The sequence below is a fragment of the Tamandua tetradactyla genome, chromosome 3 (genome assembly GCF_023851605.1).
Source record: "Tamandua tetradactyla isolate mTamTet1 chromosome 3, mTamTet1.pri, whole genome shotgun sequence".
NCBI classification, from domain to species: Eukaryota; Metazoa; Chordata; class Mammalia; order Pilosa; family Myrmecophagidae; genus Tamandua; species Tamandua tetradactyla.
In genome coordinates, this window is record NC_135329.1 from 108549261 (window position 1) to 108576441 (window position 27181).

At 38.2% G+C, this 27181-nt stretch overlaps 1 protein-coding gene across 9 annotated transcripts in view; it reads left to right on the forward strand.

The window, feature by feature from the left end:
* LOC143677591 (uncharacterized) overlaps nucleotides 1–27181 on the forward strand; it is a 309085-nt gene that overhangs the window by 12554 nt on the left and 269350 nt on the right. For 8 of the 9 annotated variants that reach the window (XR_013172701.1, XR_013172699.1, XR_013172702.1 and 5 more), the window contains one exon: nucleotides 11811–11955. Coding sequence is in view for 3 of the 9 variants with exons in the window: in XM_077153687.1 (XP_077009802.1) it covers nucleotides 11858–11955 (98 nt within the window). In the remaining 6 variants the exon portion in view is untranslated. Of the gene's footprint in view, nucleotides 1–11810; nucleotides 11956–15788; nucleotides 16191–27181 lie in introns of those variants that run through there. The other variant, XR_013172704.1, reaches the window with a different exon arrangement.

Below are 27181 nucleotides of genomic sequence, written 5' to 3' on the forward strand. Positions count from 1 at the left end.
TTTCTGTGAACACAATTTGTGAGCACCATGTTGCCTAAATCCTTACTCTTAAGTGCAGTGCCTATGCAAACTTCTTATCATGTTGAATGGCCATGGAAACTTTAAATAGATCAGCATCTCTCACCTTCTCCGTGCTACAAGAGGGTACAAAAATGTAACTTAGAGAGCAGAATGTGTGTTCCTGGCAGGGGTGACTAAACACTAGACGCCATTACACTTTTGGATTTGTGATAATGTAAAGTGTGTGCAATGGATCACATATTTTGCATCAAGGTAGTGAAGTTCAGTGAAAATGTGTAACACCAAGAGACTGACTGAAGAAATTCCTTGAAGGAGATCCTGTGTTTGCTGGTTTGAAAGGACATAAATCCTTTCATTAAGCCATGCTTTAATCCTAAGCAATCTTGTGGAGCAACCATTTCTTTTAATCCCTACTCAATAACGTGGGTTGGAAACTTGACTGGGTTGTCTCCACGGACATGTGACTTACCCACTTGCGGGTATTAGCTTTTCACTGGAGTGGGATGTGACTCTATCCATTCCAGGTGGATCTTGATTGGTTTGCTGGAGTCCTCTGGAGGAGGAGGCATTTTGGAGAGAGCTTGAGAACGACAGGAGAGCAACAGAGCAGAGTCATGAAAATGACGAGAACCAGAGTCCGCACATCCAGACACCTTTGTAGATGAAGAAGGAATATGCCCCTGGCAGAGTTTCATGAAACGAGAAGCCTGGAGAGAGAGCTAGCAGGCATCGCCATGTTCGCCATGTGCCTTCTGAGTTGAGAGAGAAACCCTGAACCTCATCGGCCTTCTTAAACCAAGATATGTTTCCCTGGATGCTTTAGATCAGACATTTCTATAGACTTGCTTTAATTTGAACATTTCCATGGCCTTAGAACTGTTAACTAGCAATTATTAAATTCCCCTTTTGAAAAGCTGTTCCATTTCTGGACTGTTGCATTCTGGCAGCTAGCAAACTAGAACACTGTGGAATGATGAACAATGTAGAAAGAAACTTGAGGAAGGGAATTATGTGAAGTTACCAAATGTAAGGACTGAAGTTGATGCCATTCTAAAAAGAGACAACTGTGACTAGGTAACACAGCACAACAGTGCTATCTGATAGAAATACTGTGGGAGCCACATATGGCATTTAACATTTTCTACTATAGCTACATTAAAAAGATATAAGAAGAAACAAGTGAAACTAATTTAGTAATATTTTATTTACCTAATATATCCAAAATATTATCATTTCAACATGAAATCAGTACAACAATTATTGGTGTGCTTTACATTATTTTTCCATTTTGGGTTATCAGAATCTTGTTGTGCATGTTGCAGTTATAGCAAATCACCAATCATTTTATAAGAGCTCAATAGCCACATGTGTCCAGTAGCTCCTGAATTGTAGGGAGCTACTTCAGAGAACAGAAGGGGACAAAATGTCCTGTCTAGCTGGTGTCTGAACTTCAAATATTTAGCTCAAAAAGGAAAGTCAGAGGGCAGATAGCAATGCTAGCCCAGCCCTTACCTTTGCTTCCAGGCTTGTGATTGAAAAGTGGTCAGTGTATTTTGGTGAATTATTAAGCATCGTAGTATTATCAGGGAACAGATGCCACTCAAACTGGGTGAATTAAGGTGAATTTAATAAATGAACTGTTTATAAAGCTGTGTGGGCAGGGTGCAGAAAAACCACAGGGGATAGTGCGGTTTCCCAGGAATAAACTCAGTGAGCCTTTGCCATGCTAAGCCTGAAGAGGGAAGGGAGGAAGTAATCTCTGGAGTCTGGAAAGGGGATGGCCTTTCAAGAAGGCTGCATGACAGGAGCTATGACCTGCAAACGATACCACTCTATGGTAACTCTGCAGAAGGGAGGAAAAAAACTAAACCTTACATCTCACTTTCTTCTTTCGGTCTCCTGCTGGGGATTCCCATAGGCCAAAACCAACTGAATGCTAAGGACAGAAGCCTGTTGATGCAGTTCACGTAGTCAGCTACAGGGACTCAAGCAGGGGAAGTGTGATCTTTACAGGCAAATTAAACATATCCAGCACAATTCCCAACTAGAGAGGATGAAGATAAAGTAAATGAAAGAGAAGTTAGAATGCACAATTAATGAGGTCTTAGAGTAAAATATGCCAAGTGTGTGTTTCCTTAATCTTCCCTTCTGGTATTTTGGGATCTTCCATTCTGATCCCTTTCTTAGCTTGTATATCAAGGTCAGTGGCTTTGAAACTGGAGTCCATGGAAAGGTTTCCAAAAGGGATATTTTATGTTTATGCTTTGTTTTGTTTGTACTGGACAAAATCCATAACTCCCCATAAATTCTTGGTTATGGATGCTTAAGGAACCCTTGCCATAGAGGGCAGAACATAAAGCCATCCAAAATTGCTGAACATTACCCAGGTGTAAGATGGTCAGCAATTTTTTTATGTTGTGTTTCCTGAAGCAGATCCTAATTTATTAAGGGACTGACTCCAGCAGAAATAGTCAGGGAAGTGAGGGAAGCAGGGCAAGGAAGGAGAAGTCAAGCAAGGATGTGACTTTGACCCTACTGTGCTGGGGAACCCTGGAGTATGAGTCACATATGAAAGTTGTCATTCCTTGTTGTGTGATGGCTGCCACTGGAAGACGTGAAGTCCTCGGCAATTTCTGCTCCCTGAAGAAGAGGCACAGCAGCTACAGTAGCCCAAGGACTGTTCTTTGTAATAGTGGCAGGTGCTAGCATTAGGAAGAAAAGGTCACCAAAGATGACATGGGACACGTAGAGTAGGGAAAGGTATCCTATGGTGTCCATGTAACCAATGCATTTCATAATGGTGATACAGGTGATTAGCTTATTAGGATATCCAAAGCCCAGCTTTGCACTGCTGAGCCAGAGCATGCAGATTATGGGGTGGGAAATGAGCATTTGGGGCTGGGGATCTCCCTGTGCTGTCGGCCACTAAGCCAAAGGCCCTCCTGCCCTTTGCTTCCATGGCCAGTCCTTTAGCCTTTTCTGATACTCCCAATCCTCCGTGTACTGAAAGTGTCTGATTTTTCTCTGAATCATCAAAGTGTAGCATGTGCTGTGGGTCAGAGTGCAACCTAATAGAAATACAAACTCTAGTCTTGGCTTGAATCCTTTAACTCGCACCCTAATCATAATCAGCACAAAGTGTCAAATTTGATTCTATACTTAGGCTCTTCTTCTCTTTTGCAATAACAACCATAACAGTAATGACAATGATGATGATGATGGTAATGATGACAATAGACACATTTTTTTTTGGCATGGGCAGGCTCCGGGAACTGAACCTGGGTCTCCAGCATGGCAGGTGAGAATCCTGCCACTGAGCCACCGTTGCACCACCCGATAGACATATTTTGAGCACTCACTCTGTGTAGGCTATAAGCAAAGCATTTTATGTGGACAGCCTAATTTAAATGTCAAACCACTGTATAATTTATATAGGATATTTATGTTCATTTCATGGCAGAGGAAACGGAAGTTTAGAGCGTTTAAGTAATATTCCTAAGGCCACAGCACAGGCAGTACAAATCCAGCCTTTCTGATTCCAGACTGCACATTCTCTGTACTCTAGTGTTTTCTCCTTAATAGAGTGTCTGTGTCTCACATATCTCACTCCATGTGTGAAGATCATCAGTTGCCTTGGTCTGTCCAGTTGTCTGTTTCTTTTTCTGGTTGTGGAACAGCTCTTTCCCTCAGACCATGCAGTTCAGGTGAAGTAGTGCCCCCACAACCCTCACTCTCTCATGGGAGGTGATAAGGGCATGTCACCCCAAGTAGCTAGTGATAACTCTTCCTTTGGGTATTTGTTGAATCATTTAAAATGAAGTATTTGCTCCTTGAAAGGCTGAGGCTCCAAGACTCAAAAAAATCACAAGGTGTGGAGGGGCCATTATTGATGTCTTGGAAAAAGACTTGAGCATACAGCTGGCACAGAGGAGAAGGGACACAGGACATTGCCAAAGTCCTGATGGCATTGTTTAAGCACTGTATCGAGTCAGTGGTGACAAAAAACATCTTATTTTATTGCCAATAAATTAACTGCCCCCTCCCCAAGAGTTTTTTTTTTTTTTTTTTTGGCTTAAACTAGTTTACTGACTTGAAATTGAAATATCATCATCTTTAAATTTTATTTTCTTGTCTTGTCACTACGATCAGATTGTGAATTTCTTGAGGGCAGAGACCATCCCTTATTCACTTTTTTTTTTAACATGGACAGGCACCAGAAATCGAACCCGGGTCTCCTACATGGCAGACAAGAATTGTGCCACTGAACCACCATTGCACTGCGCCTTATTCACTTTTGTACTCCAAGCACTTAGTGTAGAATCTGGCAATGCAAAAATTACTCACGTTTCTTGCACTGAATTGAACAGTTTGGAACCAACGAAAGAGAGCAATAACTCAGGTATCAAGTGGTCAAAATTACCAGGGCAACCAATGATAACTCAGATTAGGCATTATTCTCTTAGCAGTGTGTTTCCTTGATAGGCATACTCATATGTCTTCTGAGCATCTGGGAGCAGGCTGATGATATGAGACCCGAACACATAGATTTGTGGCTGGTTTTTGTGATATGCAAGGCATTCTTCAGTGTCTCTACGGGATCTGATGAACATCTTGCTGTCCTTATGATGAAAACAGGCAATGCCACCCCTCCCCCAGGTGGTGGGGAACACAGGTGAAATGGGATGGTTAAGGCTGTTGCTGTCTCTGGTGATTTGGATTTATGGAATTGCATGGGCTCCTCAGGAAGGATAAAGAACAATGGCAGCTACATAGAGAGTATTATCCTACTTTGTCTCCTGTGGGACCTGAAGATTGGGAGTTTCAGCAGTCCAGACTTTGATGTGGTTATCTATTATCAGCAAGACTGTTCCTTAGCAAATCAGCCTTAGAGCAATTCCAGCTGAGCTGCATTTGTTTGCCTTTTCTCTCTGTACCTGGGGACTCTTTCCCGCCAAATTCTCATTCAGTCATTCAAATCAAAGGCTCTTAGTTTCTCTTGAGCACCATTTTCATGTCAGATAGAAATAAGCATACTGCTCAAATTCCAGGCAGCATATGGCAAAATGAGAGTCTTGTCCAGGCTTAAGAAAGGGAGGACTAGGCCAGAGTGGGAGGTACTAGGACCATCTGATGGAGGGTATTTTCCTGGTCTTGGTGTTTGTATTATTCTCATTCTAAATTATGGAATTAGATTCCTGTAATGTAACTGTGCTGTAGCTGTGGACAGTCATTTGTGTATATCTGAGTATTTATAGCTAACTTTGTAGTCAGGTAAATTAAATGACTATGTGGAATGGTGTATTTTAAAATGCAAAGGTTTCATCAACGTGTCATTGCCCAAAAATGTCCTGAAAGATGGTGAAACAGGAGAGGCTGAGTTCATCCTTGCTCCATGCAACAATGAGAGATGGTACAGAAAAAACAACTGGGACAGTGGTGCCAGGGAGCAAGTAACCAGAGAGGGTCTTCTTACCCTGTATAGGGAGGCCCTGAGTGAAAAAGTAGATAAATTGGGATGGAGAGAACAGAGTGAATGTGCTTGATTATGATTGCAGCCTACTCCAGCTGCTGGCTTGGAAGATCTTCTTTCATAGCGCTGCACCTGGGAGTTCCTGGGGGGAACTTGGAAGCCAGCAGACTTCTTTCCCTGCATACACCATCTGGCCAGGATATTGTGCCTACTCCCTACTCCTGAGATAGGCCACTGTTTGCACCTGTTCTTTTCTGGCAGAGACTGGGGAGGGCCTCCCTCAGGGAGGAGGTGGAGATACAGAGCAGTGCCAGTCTGACAGCTAGTCAGCAAAAGAGACTTGTTTGGGTCCCAGTATCACTCCCCTTCCCCCACAGAGGCCCACAGACCTCAGGAATGTGCAGATGGAGAGGTGAGTTCAAGGAAGCTGGCTGAACTGAATGCCTTGATGAGCTGTCAGACATTTCTGGATTGGCTGTGGGCAGGGGAAGCTGAAATTATTAGAGAAACTGGCAAATACCTGGAGATGAATGAAAATGAAATATAGCATATCACAATTTATGGAATGTGGGAAAGTCAGTGCTGAGGGGGAAATTTATTGTCCCAAATGCCTATATTAAAAAAGAATGAGCAAAAATTGATGACCTAACTGCTCACTTGGAGAAACCAGGGAGAGAACATCAAACTAACCCCAAAGCAAATAGAAGAAGAGAAAGAACTAAGATTAAAGCAGAAAGAAATGAACTGAAGAACAACAACAAAAAAATAGAGTCAACAAAACTAAAAGTTGGTTCTTTGAGAAAATCAGTAAAATTGATGGATCCCTAGTTAGATTGACAAAGAAAAAGAAAAAGAGTGTGCAAATAAACAAAATTAGAAATGAGAAGGTGGTCGTTACCATGGATCCAGAAGAAATAAAAAAAAAAAGAGGATATTGTGAACAACTATATACTAACAAAGTAGACAACTTAGAAGAAATGGAAAAATTCCTAGAAACATCTGAATTACTGACACTGACTCAAGAAGAAATAAAAGATCACAACAAACCAATTACAGGTGAAGAAATTTAATTAGTTATCAAAAAAACTCCCTTCAAAGAAAAGTGCAGGGCCAGATGTCTTCACGGAGGAATTTTATCAAACATTTCAAAAAGAACTAATACCAATTCTGCTCAAACTCTTCCAAAAAATTGAAGTTAACCCATTTTATGAAGCTAACATCACTCTAATGCCAAAAACTGCATAAAGATGCTACCAGAAAGAAAAATTACAGACCAATCTCCCTAATGAATACAGATGCAAAAATTCTTAAGATTTTAGCAAATAAAATGCAATGATATACTAAAAGAATTATGCTTCACAACCAAGTAGGATTTATATCATAAATGAAAGGGTGGTTCAACATAAGTAAATCAATCAATGTAATACAGCTCATTAACACACTGAAAGGAAAAAAATCACATGATCATAGCAATTGATGCTGAAAAATCATTCAACACAATTCAGCGTCCTTTTCTGATAAACACACTTCAAAAGGTAGGAATCAAAGGAAACTACCTCAATATCATAAAGGGCATATATGAAAAAAACATAGCCAGCATCGTTCTCAATTGTGAGAGATTTAAAGCATTCTTCTAAGATCAGGAACTAGACAAGGATGCTCATTATCAGCACTATTATTCAACATTGTATGAGAAGTTCTTGCTAGAGCAATAAGGCAGGAGAAAGGGATAAAAGCATCCATATCAGGAAGGAAGAAGTAAAACTTTCATTATTTGCAGATGACATGATCCTATACTTGGAAAATCCTAAGAAATCTATGTAGCTACTTGAGCCAATAAATTTAGAAAAGTGGCAGGATACAAGATTAATATACAAAAACCAGTAATGTTTTTATATACAAGTAATGATGCAACTGAGGAGACAATTAAGGAAAAAAATCCATTCAAAATAGCCACTAAAAGAATCAAATGTTTAGGAATAAACTTAACCAAGGATGTAAAACAAAAATAAAAAGAAACAAAATACCTTTGCCCATGGAACTCCCAATTTCATAGAAACTGTTCTAGATTAAGGTCATTGTCTCCATAAGGACTGCTTAAATGCAACTCAGTACACTATATGACTTAATAAAAGAGATGATCTGAATCAGTACTTTAGATCTGATACAACAGCTATAGTATTATGTTCAGTTGTGAGTAGTGAGATCCTTGCCTTAAGAGGAACATTTACAAAGAAAGATGAATCTAAAGCAGGATTAACCCAGAATATTTCAGAAGAACCTAGTGGAACAGGTACAGCAAAACCAAATAACAAAGACAAAAATGGGAAGTCTTGGGAAAATGTGGAGTTTGTATCCAAGTATCTGTAGAGCTAATGTGGGAGAGGAATTCCATGTGCTTTTATCATTGCCCTAGGGCAGAGTCATTGATTAGGCAGAAGCATCATGAAGGCAGGTCTCAGCCTGACAGGAAAGAGCCAGTCTGTCATAGAATTTGTTTGCTTTTGGTGACGGCAAATTCCCTATCACTGGAAATGATCAACCAGAAACTGAATGACAATTTGGTAGAGTTATGTTATGATAGCAACAGCTTGATTTCTAACTACTATTCATTCTCCTTCTTACTAATAGAACTTGAATGATTGGTTCAAATGAAAAATATGCATTTCCCAGCTTTCTTATGATTAAGTGTTGTCACTGGGGTATAAAGGGCAATCCTTGGATGGAGCTTCTGGCAGAGGCCTTTTAGCCCTTCCCTGCTTTCTCTGGCTGCCTGCCTGCAGTGCAGGTCTACTGGCTGTAACTCAAGTTGTATTTTGGGTAATGATATGACCCTGAAGTTGAAAGAGACTCATTCAGTATGATGAATTGGAAGGGTAGAAGCAGCCTCAGTTCCTGATGGCCACATCAGCCTAGACTGTTGTTCCAGTTTGCTAGCTGTCAGAATGCAATATACCAGAAGTGGAATGGCTTTTAAAAAGGGGAATTTATTAAATTGCAAGTTTACAGTTCTAAGGTGGCGAAAACATCCAAATTACGGCAAATCTATGAAAATGTCTGAATTAAGTCATCCAAGGAAAGATACCTTGGTTCAAGAAGGGAGATGATGTTCAGGGTTTCTCTCTCAGCTGGAAAGACCCATAGCAAGATTTACTAGCTTTCTCTTCACCGGCTTCCCTAGGGCTCTGTTGGTTCTGGTGGCTCTTGTGGCTCTTCAGCTTTTTCCAAAATGGTTCCCTCTTACAGGGCCCCAGTAAGCAACCCCACCTTGAATGGGTGGAGACACCTCTCCATGGAAATCATCTAGTCAGAAGTTACCACTCATAATTTTGTGGCTTACATCTCCATGGAAACAATAAAAAAGATACCACCCAGCAATATTTTTTTAAAAAAGTATTTTATTATAAACCTTAACAAACAAACATGCAAATATTCTATACATGGTGTGCAATCAGTGGCTCACAATATCATCTGTGCTGGTTTGAAAGGAAGTATGCCCCCTAAGAAAAGCCATGTTTTAATATAAATCCCATTTCTTAAAGGTAGAATAATCCCTATTCAATACTGTATATTTGAAGCTGTAATGAGATCATCTCCCTGGTTGATGTGATTTAGTTAAGAATGGTTGTTAAACTGGATTAGGGGATGACATGTCTCCACCCATTTGAGTGGGTCTGGATTAGTTTCTGAAGTCCTATAAAAGAGGAAACATTTTGGAGAATGAGAGATTCAGAGAGATTCAGAGAGAGCAACACTACAAAGCAGAGAGTCCACCAGCCAGCGACCTTTGGAGATGAAGAAGGAAGACGCCTCCCGGGGAGCTTCATGAAATAGGAAGCCAGGAGAGAAAGCTAGCAGATAACACCGTGTTCGCCATGTGCCCTTCCAGTTGAGAGAGAAGCCCTGACTGTGTTTGCCATGTGCCTTCTCACTTGAGAGAGAAATCCTGAACTTCATCGGCCTTCTTGAACCAAGGTATCTTACCCTAGATGGCTTTGATTGGACATTTCTTTAGACTTGTTTTAATTGGGACATTTTCTCAGCCTTAGAACTGTAAACTAGCAACTCATTAAATTCCCCTTTTTAAAAGCCATTCCATTTCTGGTATATTGCATTCCAGCAGCTAGCAAACTAGAACCTCATCACATAGTTGTATATGCATCACCATGATCATTTTTTTGAACATTTGCATCTCTACAAAAAAAGAAATAAAAAAGAAAAAAGAAAAAACTCACACATACTTCTCATTGACCTCTCATAGACCACTAGTATTTCAATCTACTCTATTTATTTTAACTTTTGTTCCCCCTATTATTTGTTTATTTTTATCCGTGTATTTTACTCATCTGTCCATACCCTAGCTGAAAGGAGCATCAGAGACAAGGTTTTCACAATCACACAGTCACATTGTAAAGGCTATATCATTATACAATCATCTTTAAGAAACATGGCTACTGGAATGCAGCTCTACAGTTTCAGGTACTTCCCTCCAGCTACTCTAATACGCCATAAACTAAAAAGGGGATATCTATATAATGCATAAAAATAAGCTCCAGGATAACCTCTGGACTCTGTTTGAAATCTCTCAGCCACTGACACTTTTGTCTCATTTCTTTCCTCCCCTTTTTGGTTGAGAAGGTCTTCTCAATCCCTTGATGCTGAGTTTCGGCTCATCTGTGGATTTCTGTCCCACGTTGCCAGGGAGGTTTGCACCCCTGGGAGTCATGTTCTGCATAGAGGCGGGGAGGGCAGTGAGTTCACTTGCCATGTTGGTTGAGAGAGAGAGAGGCCACATCTGAGCAACTAAAGAGGTTCTCTGACCACCCAGCAATATTGAATGAGGATTGAAGGACATGGCTTTTCTGGAGTACATAATAGATTCAAACCAGCACAACCAGCTACCTCCTTTTGCTTTTAACCCAAAGAAAAATAAACTTCCTTCTTTTTATAGCTTTTCTTATTTCCAGCCTCTCAAACTGGCTGCCAAATGCAGTTCCTCTTAGACACTAGTTGACCATCTAGTCTTGTGGTCTTTTTCAATTCTTAGAGTTTATGAATATAAGAACTTATTGCGCCACTTCCACCCATTATCTTTATAAATCTTTATAACCAATTATCTATGGCAATTAAGATATTGGAAAGTATACTGGGAGAATAGTATTGAGATATTACACTAATTAAAAAATTCTAAATCTTCTCCAGCACCTAAATGTCCTGTGACATTGATTTTGGGGAAATTTATTTATTTTCCTCAGGGGAACCTGGAACAAAGAGGTCTTTGCTCAACTCTAGTGTCACATTGGCATTATATGTTCCACTGAAGTAGTGTCTTCAGAAGAAGGCCTTATTGAGAGAAAGAAGAGGGTTTTCTAAATTCCAAAAGTATCCTATTTCTAATGAGAACCAATACCAGCTGACTCAGATAACAGAGTTTATATATGATAGAATACAGGAGGAGATAATGAAATGGTAGTACTCTTTTCCTTGTCATAAAGGAAGGTCATAAGACTTTCTGTGTTAGAAGAGGGACCTATAGAAATGGGAAGGAAAAGAAGGAATTTGGACTTGAGTGCTTTGGCTCCCTCACTGGAGCAAAATCTCTGAAGTAGGGATAAGGCTGAAATCCAAATAAATTAGGAACAATCTGAGAACAGCAGGGATGGTATCTCTAAGAGAAGTCCTCCTTTTTTGGCAATTTATCAAAGTCAATGGGGCATATGAGTAGAGAATAAAAATGGCAGAAGAAAGGCTCTAAAAAAAGGCCTTGGACCATGTTCCCAGCTCCCTACTGGTTTCAAGCACTCATCCAAATGTCCCATGTGCTCAAGCCTAGGGAAACATGTCAATGGTGAGAGGCCTGTTGTCCAACAAGAGGTCTGAGGCTCATACCTGTAAGGTGCCAGTGCAGGTAAATGACCTCCCTCTTGCACTCACATTCTCCTTTGAGAGGCAAGAAACAACCTCCTTCTAGGCCTTGACCTTTAAATTATGTATTTTCCCAAGAAGTCTATATTTAAACTGGAAGAAATCAGCTTATTGTTCATCATCAAATCTGAATGTGTCTTGGTGTAGCAGTAAGGGAGCCATTAGGCGTAATGAAGTTGTGGGGGCTGGGCCTGCAAGGTTATTACGTTCATGTCAAGTGTTAGGCCTAAAGTCATTACAGGTTGACTGAGCTGGTAGTCAAGAAGGGGATCAGAAAGAAGGTGAAGTTGAAAAGAGCAAGACCAATCCAGAATCTGTAAGTACCAAGTAGAACCTATGAGGACAAAGTGGAGCCTGCATCTGCCTCTCATCACCTCTTATCTTCTTGATGTAGGTAATATGCAGGAGAAGTTGGCACCTTCACCATGAAAATGCACACACATGCAGCTTGGGACTTGGAGATGTCAAAGGACAGCATCTGACAGGAGCTGGAGGACCTGTGGCCTGACTGATGTCTCACACCAACAGATGAACTACAGGTAAGTCATGGACAAGCTGTGACCATGAAACATGACATTCCCAGTGTAAATTCTGCCTCCAGAGTTCTTAAATATTTCCCCTGGGGCCATACACATCCCAGCACCACACAGGAGCAGGCCTACTGGGAAACACAGTTTCCAATCAACTAAAGTGACATAGTATGGAGGCACCCAAATTACTACTGTTCACTTCAGCATAAGATGAAGTCAGTTTTAGAAGAAAGAGTTATACGATTTGCAATTTGAGATGGAATATCTGTATTTCAACCCCACCACACAAAACTTTTTATCAGATTGCTTAGAAGAAGGTAAAACTTTTGGGAAATGGTGCACAAATTAGGAAATTGTGGGTGATTTATAGAAATGTTCAGAATCTGGTGTGGTTCTGGATAAAGCATGGCTAGGATGGCCACAGAGGCTCCTAGAGTGCATGATGATGAAGGACAAATTGATGAAAAAAGGACCTCAAGCCTCTCTTGAGTTCTCTTTTCCCACAGAACTCAAGGGACCTTCAATTCTTCTCTTTGACCCCAGGGAGAAGAAGGGAAGGATATAGCATATCTTCTCAATGAAAGGTTCTCATTTATAGAGACGTAAGGGACCGCTTTGATCATAGGATGACACTCATTTTTAAAGAACTCTAGTGTGGACTCTTCATATCGATAAACCCATTGACTTAATCTTGCCTCAATCTTTGCTTCCTATAACAGAATTGGACAGACTTAGTGGTAGTAGATCCTTTTTAGAATAGGAAAAATGCCAATAATGAAGAGAAATTTACTATTTTTCTACTATAGTTCTCTTTGTTTAAAATAACATTCCTTGCTTTTATGGATTGATAATTGGCAAGACTCTCTTAAATATTCCTTAGTCCCTCTCATGCCAGATACCCACAAGGGTCCCAGGCAGACTTAGACTTGGTTGTTCCATCATCCACACAATATGCTACTGTTTTCAGCTTAGGTGAAAATGAAGCTTTTTTATTGTGCCTGTGCACACCTGGCAAAGTGTGAGGGATGTAGGTGTTTACGGTGTGTCTGAAGCACTGATGTTTATATGCACATGTGGTGGGTAAAGATGGGAATAAGAGCAGGTATTAGCTGGTCTTTCAACAGAGACCTGCATTAGTTGTGTCATAACCTTTTAACTGGAAGGCTTTCTGCCAGGATGGGCAGAGGCTTTGGCATCCAGGTTGAGCCCCTGAGCAGCCAACATGGTCTTCTGTGATCTGCCCTCCTCACCATCTGTCAGGCTGGCCCTGCTTCATTCCCAGCCACCTGGCCTTTTCTCTTTAGACATAGGTGCTAAAAAGCAGTGAATTTACAGGGAACAACCCACAGAACCTTACCAATAGCATCCCTTTTCATATTTTACAGCAAATTCTGTGTCAGGAGTGTTTCACTCTCCATACCCCCCCCCCCCTTTTTTTTATTGTTCCTTTGCTGTCACACGCTCAGACTTTGGTTCATTAACTCAGACAACTTCCTCTGGGTCTCCACCTCCCTCTCCCTCGGTTTTTTCTTTTTGTCTGCCTGGCAAATTGCTTCTTGCTCACTGAGAATTATTTCTCTGAGTTAAACCTTTCCAACTCTTGTCTCCAAGCTCCTGAAAAAAGCTAATGAGCCCTGGCACTAGGATTTTAACACTAGACAATTGCCACAGAGCTAATGGAAAATGCATGGCATGTGTCCAACATCAGAATACGAGGGACTGCAGCATGGGGGGGGGGGGAGAAAGGAATGCTTTCTTCATTCTGTGTGACATGATTACCTGGAGATTTGCTTTTAAAGACACAGTTAAACCTTAGGAAAAACCAGCTGTCATCAGGAGGAACTGGAGTAGAATGGAGTCATGAGCATGTGTTAGGTGTCTTGGAAATCATGTGTAAATTCCAATCAAGGAGAAATTTTTAAGTTAAAATTTACATATGTTAGACATAGCTTCATTGCTTGGCAGAGGGAAAATCTGGATTGTTACTTGATTTATAGGTTTTGTCTCCTCTGAAGGCAATGTTTCAGATCCCAGCATCTAAGGTACTGATGAACATGAGCCTTTCCTTTGGTAACATCTCAAAGTAGACTTCAGTGTGCCCCAATCCTCTCAGCCCTTTCCACCTTCCTCTCTGGCTCTGTCCAGCTGATCTGTATAGGACACATCTATGGGTCCCTGTGGCCTGACATTTTGTTGGGTGTGGCAAATGGAAAAATGCCAAGGGGAGTTTGGAAAGGGGAGAGAGAGAGGTCACAGTATTTATTTCTCTGGATTCTTCCTTCAAGGTCACCTTGAACTGGCTATGACCCTTGACCTCTCATGGTGGCTCACTTTAAGAGTTCTCTCTGGTAATCTCTCTGATTCTGGTAATTGGCCTCCCTCAGGATAAAAACTGGGTGATAACAACTCAGCTGCTACGAAGCCAGAGGTTATAGCACTATTCCTTGTCATTCCACATCACCATCAGTGTTGTGAACAGTCTCTTTATAAATCTACCCTCCTCCACAAATTCTTCTATTATGAGTGGATCTGTTTCCTGTTGGGATCTATACTGGTACATACATTACTCAAAAAGATGAATTGTACAAATAGAAGTCTCATTCACTGGAAATTACCTTCAGAGAGGGCAAACTCTGTATAATCAACCATGGCATTGGAAGGCAGGGTAGTACAGAGGTTAAGGACACAGGTTTGAGAGCCAGCCTTGTGACTTCCATTACATCACTTAATAGCTATCCCTACCCAAGGCTGCTTAACATCTCTGTGGCACAGCTTTTTAGTCTATCAAGTGAGAATGGTAAAGAGTGCTTACCTCATAGGGCTGTGATTCCATTAGTTAATATATGAAAGTGCCTGGCATTTAGTGAACACCATGTAAGTACATATTACTACTACCACTACCTCTATTTTTACTATTATTAAATTTTAAAAGATGCAACTTTCCCAAGGGTTAGGAGGACTTTATAGGAGGTTGGTGCATGTAAATATAAATGTACCAAGAAACAGAATCATACAATTAATGATAGGAAGCAGTGGGTCAGAGTTTGCTATATGCCAAGCACTGTGTTCTTCAGGTTTCTAGGGAGACAGCCACCAAATATGCAACCTTCTGCCCTCAAGAATCTCAGCTGAATTTGATAGAAAGGACAACAACAAACAAAATGAAAAGATATGAGGTAGTCAGGATTTGATGGGTGAAGGAGAAGCAGAACCACTAGGAATTCTGTCTGTCGGTCTGTCTATCTATCTATCTATCTATCTATCTATCTATCTATCTATCTATCTATCTATCTATCTATCTTATCTGTCTATCATATCTGCTAAACACACTCTGACTCAGGAGTCAGAGAAGCAGAAAAAGGATCTAGCAGGTACTGAAATTGCTTTAGGTTCAGGCACTATCCTATGCGCCCAAGCTGAGCCAGCAGATAAGCGACAATGTGCCTGAGCTGAGAAAGGATCTGTGTCCTCCTCTGACTTTCTCTGGTATAAACAGCATTGGGACTGCTATGTCACTTTTGTCTTTGATCACTCACAGAAGATTTCTTGTGGTCCATGCTAATCAGAAGCTGTGCAGAGAAGGGAATTTGGGGAGATGGAGTGCCAGTTTAGCTGAATTCACACAAAACAGATTGACCATAAAAGTTAGACAGGATCATAGAATTCTGGAGATGGAAGGAAACTATACACTCCACAGTTAATGGTGAGGGAAGTGAAGCCCAAGAACACAAAGCAAAATTGTAATGGCGGTCTCTGTATCCCTTGTCTGATTCCACACATCATCCTCTAGGACTGGAGGGAGTGTCTCAAAGGGATGGCTAATTTTCCCTGTCATCCCACAGGCCCTGAGGATGGCTGCCTGGCAAGCAACAGGAGTAGGGCCAGCCCTAAAGGCGGATCATCCTAAAAGCGAATCACCTACATTTTTTTCTCACTCCATTATTAAGGGAGAGATTGACTGAAAAAATTGGCATCCTTCTGAATAAAGAGGGCTGACCTTCACCATGTTTCCTGAATTTCCTTGGAATCAGTAAAAAAGGATTCTCTGTCTCCAGAAAGGAGGGCTGACTCCAGATCCTTGGATAATTACTGACTCACTAGGTACATTTGGGCAATTTACTTAATGTCAGGTTTAATAATCCAGATCCAAACTATGTTAATGGATTATTATCTGGGAAGCCTGCCCAAGTATCTCTACCTCTAAATTCCTGAGACTCTCTTCCAGCATATACATATCAAATTCAAAGCCCTGGTACATAGATAAATGAAAAACTGGGTATTGATATGTAGGCTGAGCCTGGTTATAAGTTGTCTCAGTGATGATACTCTGGCAAGAAGAGAAGATCTTTGAATATTTAAAGTATTTAAATATCAGCTAGGAAAGGTTGCTCAAATAGCAACCAGATGAAACATAAAGCTGTAAAAATGGAAGACACTGAACAATTGAAATATAAAGAAAAACAACATATGGATCAACTCCAATTATTGATGGTCATCTTGGAATTGAAAAAAGATGTGAAAAAAATGGTAAGTGGAAACAAAACGAGCAGCTTTAAAAACTGAAATGACTCTATATGGTTGACGTGGAATTATTTACACTACATGTCATTAAATGACAAAGCAAGACACAGAATAGGCAGCCTTCTAAGAGACTGCTTACTAGGGGTTTTGTTTAATATTCACGACACCGTATAAAGTAGATGATATTAGTGTCTCCATTTTACAAATGAGGAAGTTGAGTCTGTTTACCTGTTTATCTGGACAGACTTGCTCCAGAACTCGTGCTTCTAAAGCCATTTAATTCATTTTTAAGCAAATATACTTATATGGATGTAGACTATTTCTGAAATTTTATTCTTTGTATGAAAATAGTAACAGAATTTGCCTCTAGATAGAAAAGAACTAGTAGCTGGAAGTCTAGGGTAGAAGGGATACTTAATTTTCTGAAAGTAGTTTTCTGTATTATTTGATTTATTATTTTGCTTTTTATCTGGTGTGTATATAACTTGTTCAGTGTCAACGTGAAAAATAATTTTAAAGGAAGAAAGAAGTGAAAAATAAGCTAAGAAGGAAATCCTGCCTTTGCTTGTGCTAACCTCTCCTGATTTTGTCTTTTCCACCTTCTCTTTTCCCATGTCCCTTCAATTTTGACTCTGTTTAAGGCTTTTCTGATCTGTGACATTACACCCTGTGCTTCAGGCTGAGCTAATCCCTCCTGTTGCAACGCATCAATTGTCGTAACATTTGTTTGTTGTAACCCTTTATTTGCTCCCTGCTACATTGTGAACCTCCTGAGAACAGGGCTGTGTCCTGTACATCTTGGACCTTTTAGTATCTGTTTCTGTGTCTCACTCAGTAAGTTTTTATTGAATGGACCAAGAGGAATGTCAAAGATCCAGAAGTTTAAATAAAGTAAAATGGATCTTTAATTTCTGGTGACTACTCACTTATGCAATGTTTTTATATAGCTCGCCACCAGCTGTGCATGCAGTTCTTCTGAACTGACTTATATGAATGAGAACTGGGCCAGAGTTTGCATAAGAAATTTATCACCCTGTGAAACATCAGGAAAAAATTAATCAGCAAACTCCTGGCAAAACTAACCCCTGGAGGATATGGAGTTAGGTGAGGTCATAGTAGAATTTCTTCATAGATAATGTTTTTGGGTTTAAATGATCACAAAAGATATATTATTTCCCTTTTATGCTGTATTTCTTTCCTGAAACTGTCCTACCTCTTCAGTAAGCTTATTTGCATAAACCCATACATAGGGTGTTTTTCATAGGGTGAGATGAAATTCAGAATTCAAAAAAGTAAAGCAGAGAAGTATTATGAAAAAATTTTGCTCTCAGCTCTTTACTCTCCAGTTAGAAATTGATGAAGATAGGGATCAAAATATTTTTAATAAGTACAGGAAATAGAATTTGAGATGGTGATGCATAAAAAATGCTTTCCCACCCCAGAAAGACCACCCCTGTTTAATCAAAAGGTGTGGAAAAGTAGAGTGTTAGCCACAAGTTGGGAAAGATGCAGAGGGAAGGTAGGAAAGTCACAGGGAGAAAGAACAGAAGTTATAAATCAAGAAGGAGAGGGGAAAAACGACTAAAAAATATGGTAGTTAAAATACTAAATCATGAAATTCTGAAATGAGAAAGTGAAAGAATAAACAGAAAGTTAAATGAATAAAATAATTGAAAAATAATACAATTGAATTATAATATCTGCATACAGATTGCTTGGAAATGGAAGGATTTTCAATAGATATACCATGTTAGTACGTTTTTAGAAAAATAATATCCATAAGGATGAAACGTTATGAGGATCACATTTTATGCTGCAATTAAAGTACATTTGACACATAAAGACTATAAATACATGAAGTTCTACTGTTAAAATAAAAGCATCCAATACCTTGTCATCAAAGCTATCTTGATCTTTAAAAATATGGTACAGGTCTAAAAAGGGCATCTTAGGAGCCTGAGGTTGTAAGTTTTCTTGGGTATAGAATTTGGGTATTCTATTTAAAAAAAATGCCTTTCAATGAAAATTTCTTCAAAGTTCAGATGAAATAAAATGGTTTCCTTATTTCATTTGTTTGTCTTTGTTGATCTCCATAGTGTTTTTCTCCCTCACAAGGTAAAAATCCCAAACAGATTGACATGCAGAAAAGTAGAGAAAAAAATAAACACTGAAAAACAATGAATGTCATGTCAAAATAGCCCAGGTTCTTCAAGGTGTACGTTAAAGGAGGGAAGATGGGGCATCTTAAAATTTTTTTCCACAGCTAAGAGTAGGATGGTGGAGTAAATTCTAAATACACATAGCTGTAAGCATTAAAAATCATATAGTAACAATTCAACCCGTGCTGTCCAGTTTCTTAAAAGAGGAGGCCAAGAGCCATTAGAATGATAGAAAAGGTGTGTTTAGTATTTTTACTCTCTTATTTAAAAACCCTCTACATGCTGAGCCATACCAACATTACACATGTTGGATTATAAATCCCTTCTAATCATAGAGAGACCTATGCTTGTCTAGATCTCTTTTGTAGTGTTAGTTAGTGATCATAGTTACTAAAAAGTTCTCTCTCCATATACAACCCATGTCATTTCATCAGTTTAGCAGGCCATAGAGCTTTCCACAAATAGCTTTGAGCCCCAAGGCCAGTCTGACTATTGGCTAATGCAAATAAGCATCCCAAATGTTTCTGCTTTGCCTCAGTAACCTCAATCCCATTTGAAACAGTGCTATATATTATGGTATTGCTAGGCAGACCCCTACAAGCAAGGCAGGATTTGCATGTAGTTATAGAGTGCTCAAATTGGTTTCTCTTTAAATTGAACTGGGTTTGGGTTTGTTGATCAAATCTTTTAGTGCTTTTCCCCTGGTCACTTCCAGAATGGAGCAAATCAAGGACCCCAGACAAAAGGTCCAAATCTTACTAAGAGTTTAGCATACATATCTGGGAAACCAACGTGGGGTCTGTTTGTGTGAGGAATATTATCTACTTGTAGTTCCATCTATCTAGTATTTAATCAACTTTATTGGAGTATAATTTGCATACATACAATAAAGTGCACAAGTGAAAGACTACAATTTGATCAATTTTGCCAAATGTATACACCCAAGTTACCATTACCTGTTTAAGATATATAATATTTTTGGCACACCAAAATGCCCTTTGTCCTTTTGCAGGCAAATCCCGTATCTTTGACCTGAGCTAATCTGATTTCTTTTACCACAGCTTAGTTTCTCCTGTTCTATATCATTATAAAAATGAAATCTTACGGTATGTACTATTGCATCAAGTTGTAAATTATGCTTTTGAGATACGTTTATGCTGGTTATTCTTTTTCATTGTTGATTAGTTCCATTTTGTCATTTGCCAGTTGAGGGATATTTGGTTTGTTCCCATTTTGGGGCTCTCATGAATAACACTAGTGTGAATATTCATGCATGAGTCTTTGTAAAAACATATGTCCTCATTTTTCTTGTATAAATTCCTAGGAGTAGGGTTACTGGGTCATTTAGTAAGTGCAAGTTCAACTTTCTAAGACAATACTAAACTATTTTTTAAAGTGGTCGTATCATTTCCCATTGTCCACCAACAACATGTGAGTGTGCCAGTTATCGACGTCTGCTAGAATTCCTCATTTTTGTTTTTGATTCCTCATCACTTTTCCCCATATTCACTACTCCAAAATATACCTGTCAAGGAATTGGTGTTATCAGTCTTTTAAATTTTCATTGTTTTAGTGTGTGTAATTTTCTTTTATTGTTTGAATTTACACATCCCTAGTAATTAATGACTTTGAGCATCTTTTAATGTGCTTCGTGGTCATTTGAATATTTTTTTTGTGAAGTATCTGTTCAAATTTTTCACTCCATTTTTAATGGTTTGTTTGGTTTTCAGTATCAATTTCTAAGAAGTTGTTTATATCTTTTGGATACAAGTTCTTTGTTATACATATGCATTGGGAATATTTTATCCCAGTCTGTGGTTTGCCTTTTGAAGAACAAATGTTTTAAATTTTGATGTTTATTTTATCAATACTGTTGGTGCTTTTGTGTAATATTCTTGTAAGTTTTCTTCTAGATAATCTATGTTTTTAGTTTCCACAGGTAGGTCTTTGATCCATTTTGAATTAATTTTCATAATGGAAATTCTTTTTTTTGTTTTGTTTTTAACCAATAGTTCTGGCTCAGTTGGTTAAAAGGCTCTTTTCTCAATATTATCTTAGCACCTTTGCTGAAAATCAAGTGACCGTATGTGTATGGTTTTATTTCCAGAGTTTATTCTATTCCATTGATCTATTGTCTAGGTAGGTTGTGTCAAATATTACAGATCTTAATTACTGCAGCTTTAGAGTATGTCTTGAAATCATGTAGCATATTTTTATCAAGTTTTTCTAGGTGGTTTTGATTCTGAGTTCCTTAGACTTTCATAAAATATTTTAGAATTTGCTGAGCAATTTGTACAAAAGGTTCCACTAAGATTTTCTCTGGTATTGTTTTGAGTCTATTGATCAATTTAGGGACAAATAAAATCTTAACAATACTGAGAGTTTCAGTACAATTATTTAGGTCTTTAATTTCTCATGATATTCTTATAGTTTTAATGTAGAGGTCTTGCAGATTTTTATTAAAATTATTCTTATTGATACTATAATAATGTGATGATATGGTAATTAGTATTTTGTTTTTTTGTGAAATTATAAATGATACTTTAAAACATTTATTTCCAATTTTTTATTATTAGTATATAGAATATAAATTATTTTTAGCTATACAGCCTATGAACTTTATAATTTCATTTTTTAATTCTAGCAATTTGGTAAGTAGCTTAGAAATATTTATGAAAACAATTATGTTGTGCAAATAAAGAAAATTTATTTCTTATTTTCCAATCTTTATGCTACCCCTTTTCATTGCCATATTTCTCTGCTACAATGATGAAAAGAAATGGTGAGATTAGACATTCTTGCCTTGCTCATACAATTGAAGGAGGGAAGTGGTTAATATTTCAAGAGATTAAGTATGCTATTAGTTGGGCATAGACGCCTTTTTAAAAAAAATTTATTTTTTTTATTGTTTAATGCAGATGATTCAAATTTTATTCAAGTTTACCATGTGTAAGCATTATGAATTTAACAGATTTGAGTTTCCAGTAATGACTACATGATGGTGTATCTTGAGGTAACATTAAGAGCTTTTGTGAAACTTCTCATTTCTAATCAGTTGCTGATTTTTTTGCACCCAAGCAATTCAATAATTGCTGTTCCAACATTGCAAAAACAATTCAAGCATAAAAAAGCACACAAGAGACAGTAAAATTAAGCCCAAATAATATAGAAATGAACAAACAAAAATAACTTACTCTTAAAATGACAAAGGAACATTAAACAACCTCTAAAGCATGGGTTCTGTAAAAAAAAATTATTTATTAATTAAAAAAAATTTAACAACAAACGAACAAAACATCAACATATGATCATTCTGTTCTACATATATAATCAGTAATTCACAATATATCACATGGTTGCATATTCATCATTTCTTAGAACATTTGCATCAATTCAGAAAAAGAAATAAAGACAACAGAAATAGAAATAGAACAAAAACAGAAAAAAAAGATTATACATACTATACCCCTTACCCCTCGCTTTCACTGATGACTAGCATTTCAAACAAAATTTATTTTAACATTTGTTCCCCCTATTATTTATTTTTATTCCATATGTTCTACTCGTCTGTTGACAACGTAGGTAAAAGGAGCATCAGATGCACGGTTTTCACAATCACACAGTCACATTGTGAAAGCTATATCATTATTCAATCATCCTTAAGAAACATGGCTACTGGAACACAGCTCTACAGTTTCAGGCAGTTCCCTCCAGCCTCTCCATTACATCTTGAATAACAAGGTGGTATCTACTTAATGCATAAGAATAACCTCCAGGATAACCTCTTGACTCTGTTTGGATTCTCTCAGCCACTGACGCTTTGTCTCATTTCACTCTTCCCCCTTTTGGTCGAGAAGGTTTTCTCAATTCCTTGATACTGAGTCTCAGCTCATTCTAGGGTTTTTCTCAATCCCTTGATGCTGAGTCTCAGTTCATTCTAGGATTTCTGTCCCATGTTGCCAGGAAGGTCCACACCCTTGGGGGTCATGTCCCATATAGACAGGCGGAGGGTGGTGAGTTTGCTTGTTGTGTTGGCTGGAGAGAGAGGCCACATCTGAGCAACAAAAGAGGCTCTCTTGGGGGTGACTCTTAGGCCTAAATTTTAAGTAGACTTGACCTATCCTTTGTGGGGTTAAGTTTCATATGAACAACCCCCAAGACTGGGGCTCAGCCTATAGCTTTGGTTGTCCACACTGCCTGTGAGAATATCAAGAATTCAACTTGGGGAAGTTGAATTTCTCCCCGTTCTCACCATTCCCCGAAGGGGACTTTGCAAAAATGTTTATTTGGTACAAAATTTATATTTTGGCTAGTGCATTTCCTCATATAACTTATGTAGATAGCTTGATTGAACACCGTGAGTACTTGGAATCTTGGGTAGGACATGAGATTTTGTTGTTTGTCCAGAGTGATACCCCGATGAATCCCAGAGTGATTCGATCAGTGAGTGGAAAGGTGTTTGCATAGAAGCCTTTTAACAGACTGAAGGCATTCTCATACCCAATTTGATGATTTTTTTTTTAAATAATGAATTCTTGCTGAATGTTGTCAAATATTTTTTATGCAGCTGCTGAATAGTGTATTCTTTTTCTAATTCATTACTGTGGAGAATTAACAATTGATTTCTGAATGTTAAAGCACCTTGCATCCTGGGACAAACTCCAGTTGGTCACAACATATGTTTTATATGCGGCTGGATTTAATTTCTTAGTCTTCTTTTTTTTTTTTTTTTTTAAGGATTTTTGTGTCATTAGTGATGTTAGTCTGGAATTATTTTTCTCCTCAGCTGTTGGTGTCACGATTAATGCTAGTCTTATGAAACAAATTGGGACATATTCCTTCGTCTTTTTTTCTTATAGAGTTTGTATGAGACTGGCATTATTTATTTCTTAAATATTTGATTGAATTTATCATTGAAGCCATCTGGACCTTGTGTTTTCTTTGTGGGAAGCTTTTATTGTGATTTATTTAACAGATATATGACCATTCTGATTTTTTCTTTTTTGTGTTAGTTTTGCAAAGTATGTTTATCCATTACATCTAAGTTTCACATTTATTATCATAAAGGTTTTAACAATAATTTTTGTTGTCTAATGCTTGTGGGATAAACGGTGATGTACCATCTTTTTCCCCTTATGTTTCAACCTTTTTTTCTTGATCTGCTAGCCAAATATCTGTCAAATTTTAAATGTCTTGAAGTTCTAAATTTTGCTTTTTATTTCTTCTTTTATTTCTCTGCTCTTGTCTTATATTAATTTCTGCTCTCGTACTATTTATTTTCACTACTTACTATGGGTTTATTATTTTTCTAGCTTCTAAAGCTGGAAGTTTTTTTTTTTTTTAGAGAGAGGGAGGAAAGGAAGGAAAGACAGAGAAGGAAGGAAGGATGGAAGGAAGGGAAACATTTTTTAAACATTTTCTTGTTTTATTATATTTTGTTTGTTTGTTTGTTTTTTACATGGGCTGGGGCCGGGAATCGAACCGGGGTCCTCCGGCACGGCAGACAAGCACTCTTGCCCGCTGAGCCACCGCGGCCCGCCCTAAAGCTGGAAGTTTTAGATAATTAATTTTAACTCTTTCTGCTTTTCTTATATAACCACTTAAAGCTATACCACTCTAAGAACTGTTTTGGTACTTACTAACCATTTTGTCTTTTGTGTTTTCATTATTTTCAGTTTGGAATCATTTCTAACTTTGCTTTTGGTTTCTTCTTTGATCCCTAGTTTATTTAAAGAATGTTGATTGTTTTCTTTATATTTTGGGTTCCTCTAGATATCTTGATGTTATTGATTTGTAATTTAATTTTGTTGTGATAAGAGAACATATTTTAAATGATTTCATTTTGGGACATATAGAAAGCATAGGTATTTCTTAATGAATGTTCCACATGCATTTGAAAAGAATGCCAAGTCTGCTGTTGTTTGAAGTGTTTTATATGTCGATTTGGTTGATTTAAATGTTCTTACTAATTGGTACTGATTTTTCTGTGTATTTATTCTAACAAGTATTAGTAGAGAAGTATAAAAATCTCCCTTGATTTCTGTCAATTTTTGCTTCATGTACTTTGAAGCTCTGTTATTAAGATATTATGGTACATTGAATTATGTACCCCAATTAAGATATGTTCTTAATCTACATTCCTGAGGGCAGAAACACATTGTATATAGGATCTCTCAAAAAATGTTATTTTTTGTTACAGTGAGGCCCAACTCAATAAGCTTTGATCTTAATCCAGATTACTGGAGTCTTTTACAAGCAGAAGAAATTCAAACCTAGTTAGAGAATGGCATAGGGAGGAGCATGAATCCAGAATCAACAGAACCTGGAAGTCAATGGACCCTGGAGGAGACAGGAGAGGATGTCACCATAGGAACCTAAGGATTGCCAGTTAGCCAGAATGCTGCCAACTGCCAGAGGAAGCAAACCTGCTGGTCTATGAAAGTGTGAATCAACACATTTCTGTTGTTAGGCTAACCTACTGTGCAGTATTTGTCCTAGCAGCATGGTAAGCTAAGTCCCATGTCTACCTTTAAGATTGTTATATTTTAATGCATTTTTGACCCTTTTGTCCTTATAAAATGACTCACTATTTGTCTTGAAGTCTAATTTTTCCAGTATTACTCCAGCTTCACAAGCTTTCTTATGTTTAGAATTTGCATGATATGTTTTAGCCATTCTTTTATTAATGTTTCTTTCTCCAGCATCTGTCAATGTCTTTATTTAAATCATTAGTAAAAGAATATATCAGAAATAAATGCCTTATTACCCCAGCCCATTTCTCAGTTCCTCCCATCCCCATGAATTGACTTATTATTTTTTTATTTATAACCCATTTCAGGGGCATTTATTTACCTAAAATACATTTGAAGGTATACAAAGGGACCTTAAAGCTTTGGTTCCTGTTCATGTCCTACTTCCGCCATATTGGTTAAATATCACTGCAAATTTATCACTGCTATCTTGATAATATTGGGAAGTGAAAGGTTTTAAGATATGAGGCAATTGAGAGGAAGGAAAGTAGAGGAAAGGATTGCAAATGAGCGTGCTTTATTGGCTGCGCTCCTGGGCAGAGCTCACAACCCAAAAGGGGATGAGGTGGGTTCGTGCCCTGGCTTTGGCAAGTGCAGTTTTTAAGGGCAGGGGTCAGGCGATGATATGAAAGGGGCGGCACATTAAACAAAGGATTATTATGCTAGCAGGTTGAGCAAAGGGTGGTTAGATGTCCGTGAATAGATGTTTGCTGCGCAAGGACCTTGATTGTAATGGTTCACCTCTCGTCCTGGAGTGACTTCATGATTCCAGCCATAGACCCCCTCCCTTATTCCCCCAACCTCACATGAAGCACTTTTGTTAAATGCATTTTATGTGGCTTTCTCCTTAGATAATAGCAAAATATTAAAAATTTCTTTAATTCTGTGTTTTACATGAATTCCTGAACAGCAGGAAAACTATTTTTAAAGCATTTGGAGCCATAGTCAAAACTCAAAATCAAATTGATTATCAATAAAAATATTTGTTCTTTCACTTTTTGCCATCTGGCAGATCCAGGCAACAGAAATGAATTTAGCCATCTGTACCATTTTGAAGCTATTGTGTGCTCCAGAAAAGTCATGTTCTTTAATCCTAATTTAATATTGTAGAGTGGGATCTTTTGCTTAAGTTTTTTCCATTGAGATGTGACCCACCCAGTTGTGGGTGGGGCCTTCTGATTAGGTGGTTTCCATGGAGATGTGTCTCCATCTATTTAAGGTGAGTCATTTACTGGAGTCATTTAAAAGGGTACCATTTTGGAAAAGGCTGCAGAGCTGACACAGGCAGAGGCATCTGGAGATGAGGAGAGAAAATGCCTCTGGAGAAGCCATTTTGAAATAGGAAGACAAAATCCCCAGCAGATGGCCTCCTTATAATATCCAGGTTACTATGGAGGATACCACTGGCATTTACTGAAATTTATGGTTTTGAGTCCATAAGCAATTTTTTTCTGATTGTAAAACTGTTGATTATAGAAAATTTGTGAAAGTCAATATCCCTTATAATCCAAAATCCGAGAGAGTTGAAGTCTTTTAGTATTTAAGTATATTTTTATTAGCCTTTTTAGGGGATATTTTTCTATCTTTTAAAACTTTCAGTAATAATTTTGAAATAATTTCAAACTGAAAGAAAAATGATCTGAGCTATACAAAGAACATACATATTCTCTTTATCCAGATTCTCCGATTGTTAACATTTCACTGCATTAGTCCCATTGCCTTCTCTGATTCTCTCTTTCTCTTCTCTCTCTCTCTCACTCTTTCTCTTTCTCTGTGTACAGATACACACACACACACACATTATTATTATTATTCTTTTTCTGAAACGTTCGAGAACAACCTGAAGACAAGATGTCCCATTACCCTTAACAGTCCAGAGGATACTTCCCCCAAACAAGGGCACTCTCCTACATAACTAACAGCTCTCCAAATTAGAAACCATGATTGGTACAATACTACTATCCTATGCACAGACCCCATTCGAATCTGCCCAACTGCCTCCAAAAATGTCCCTTTTTCTTTTCT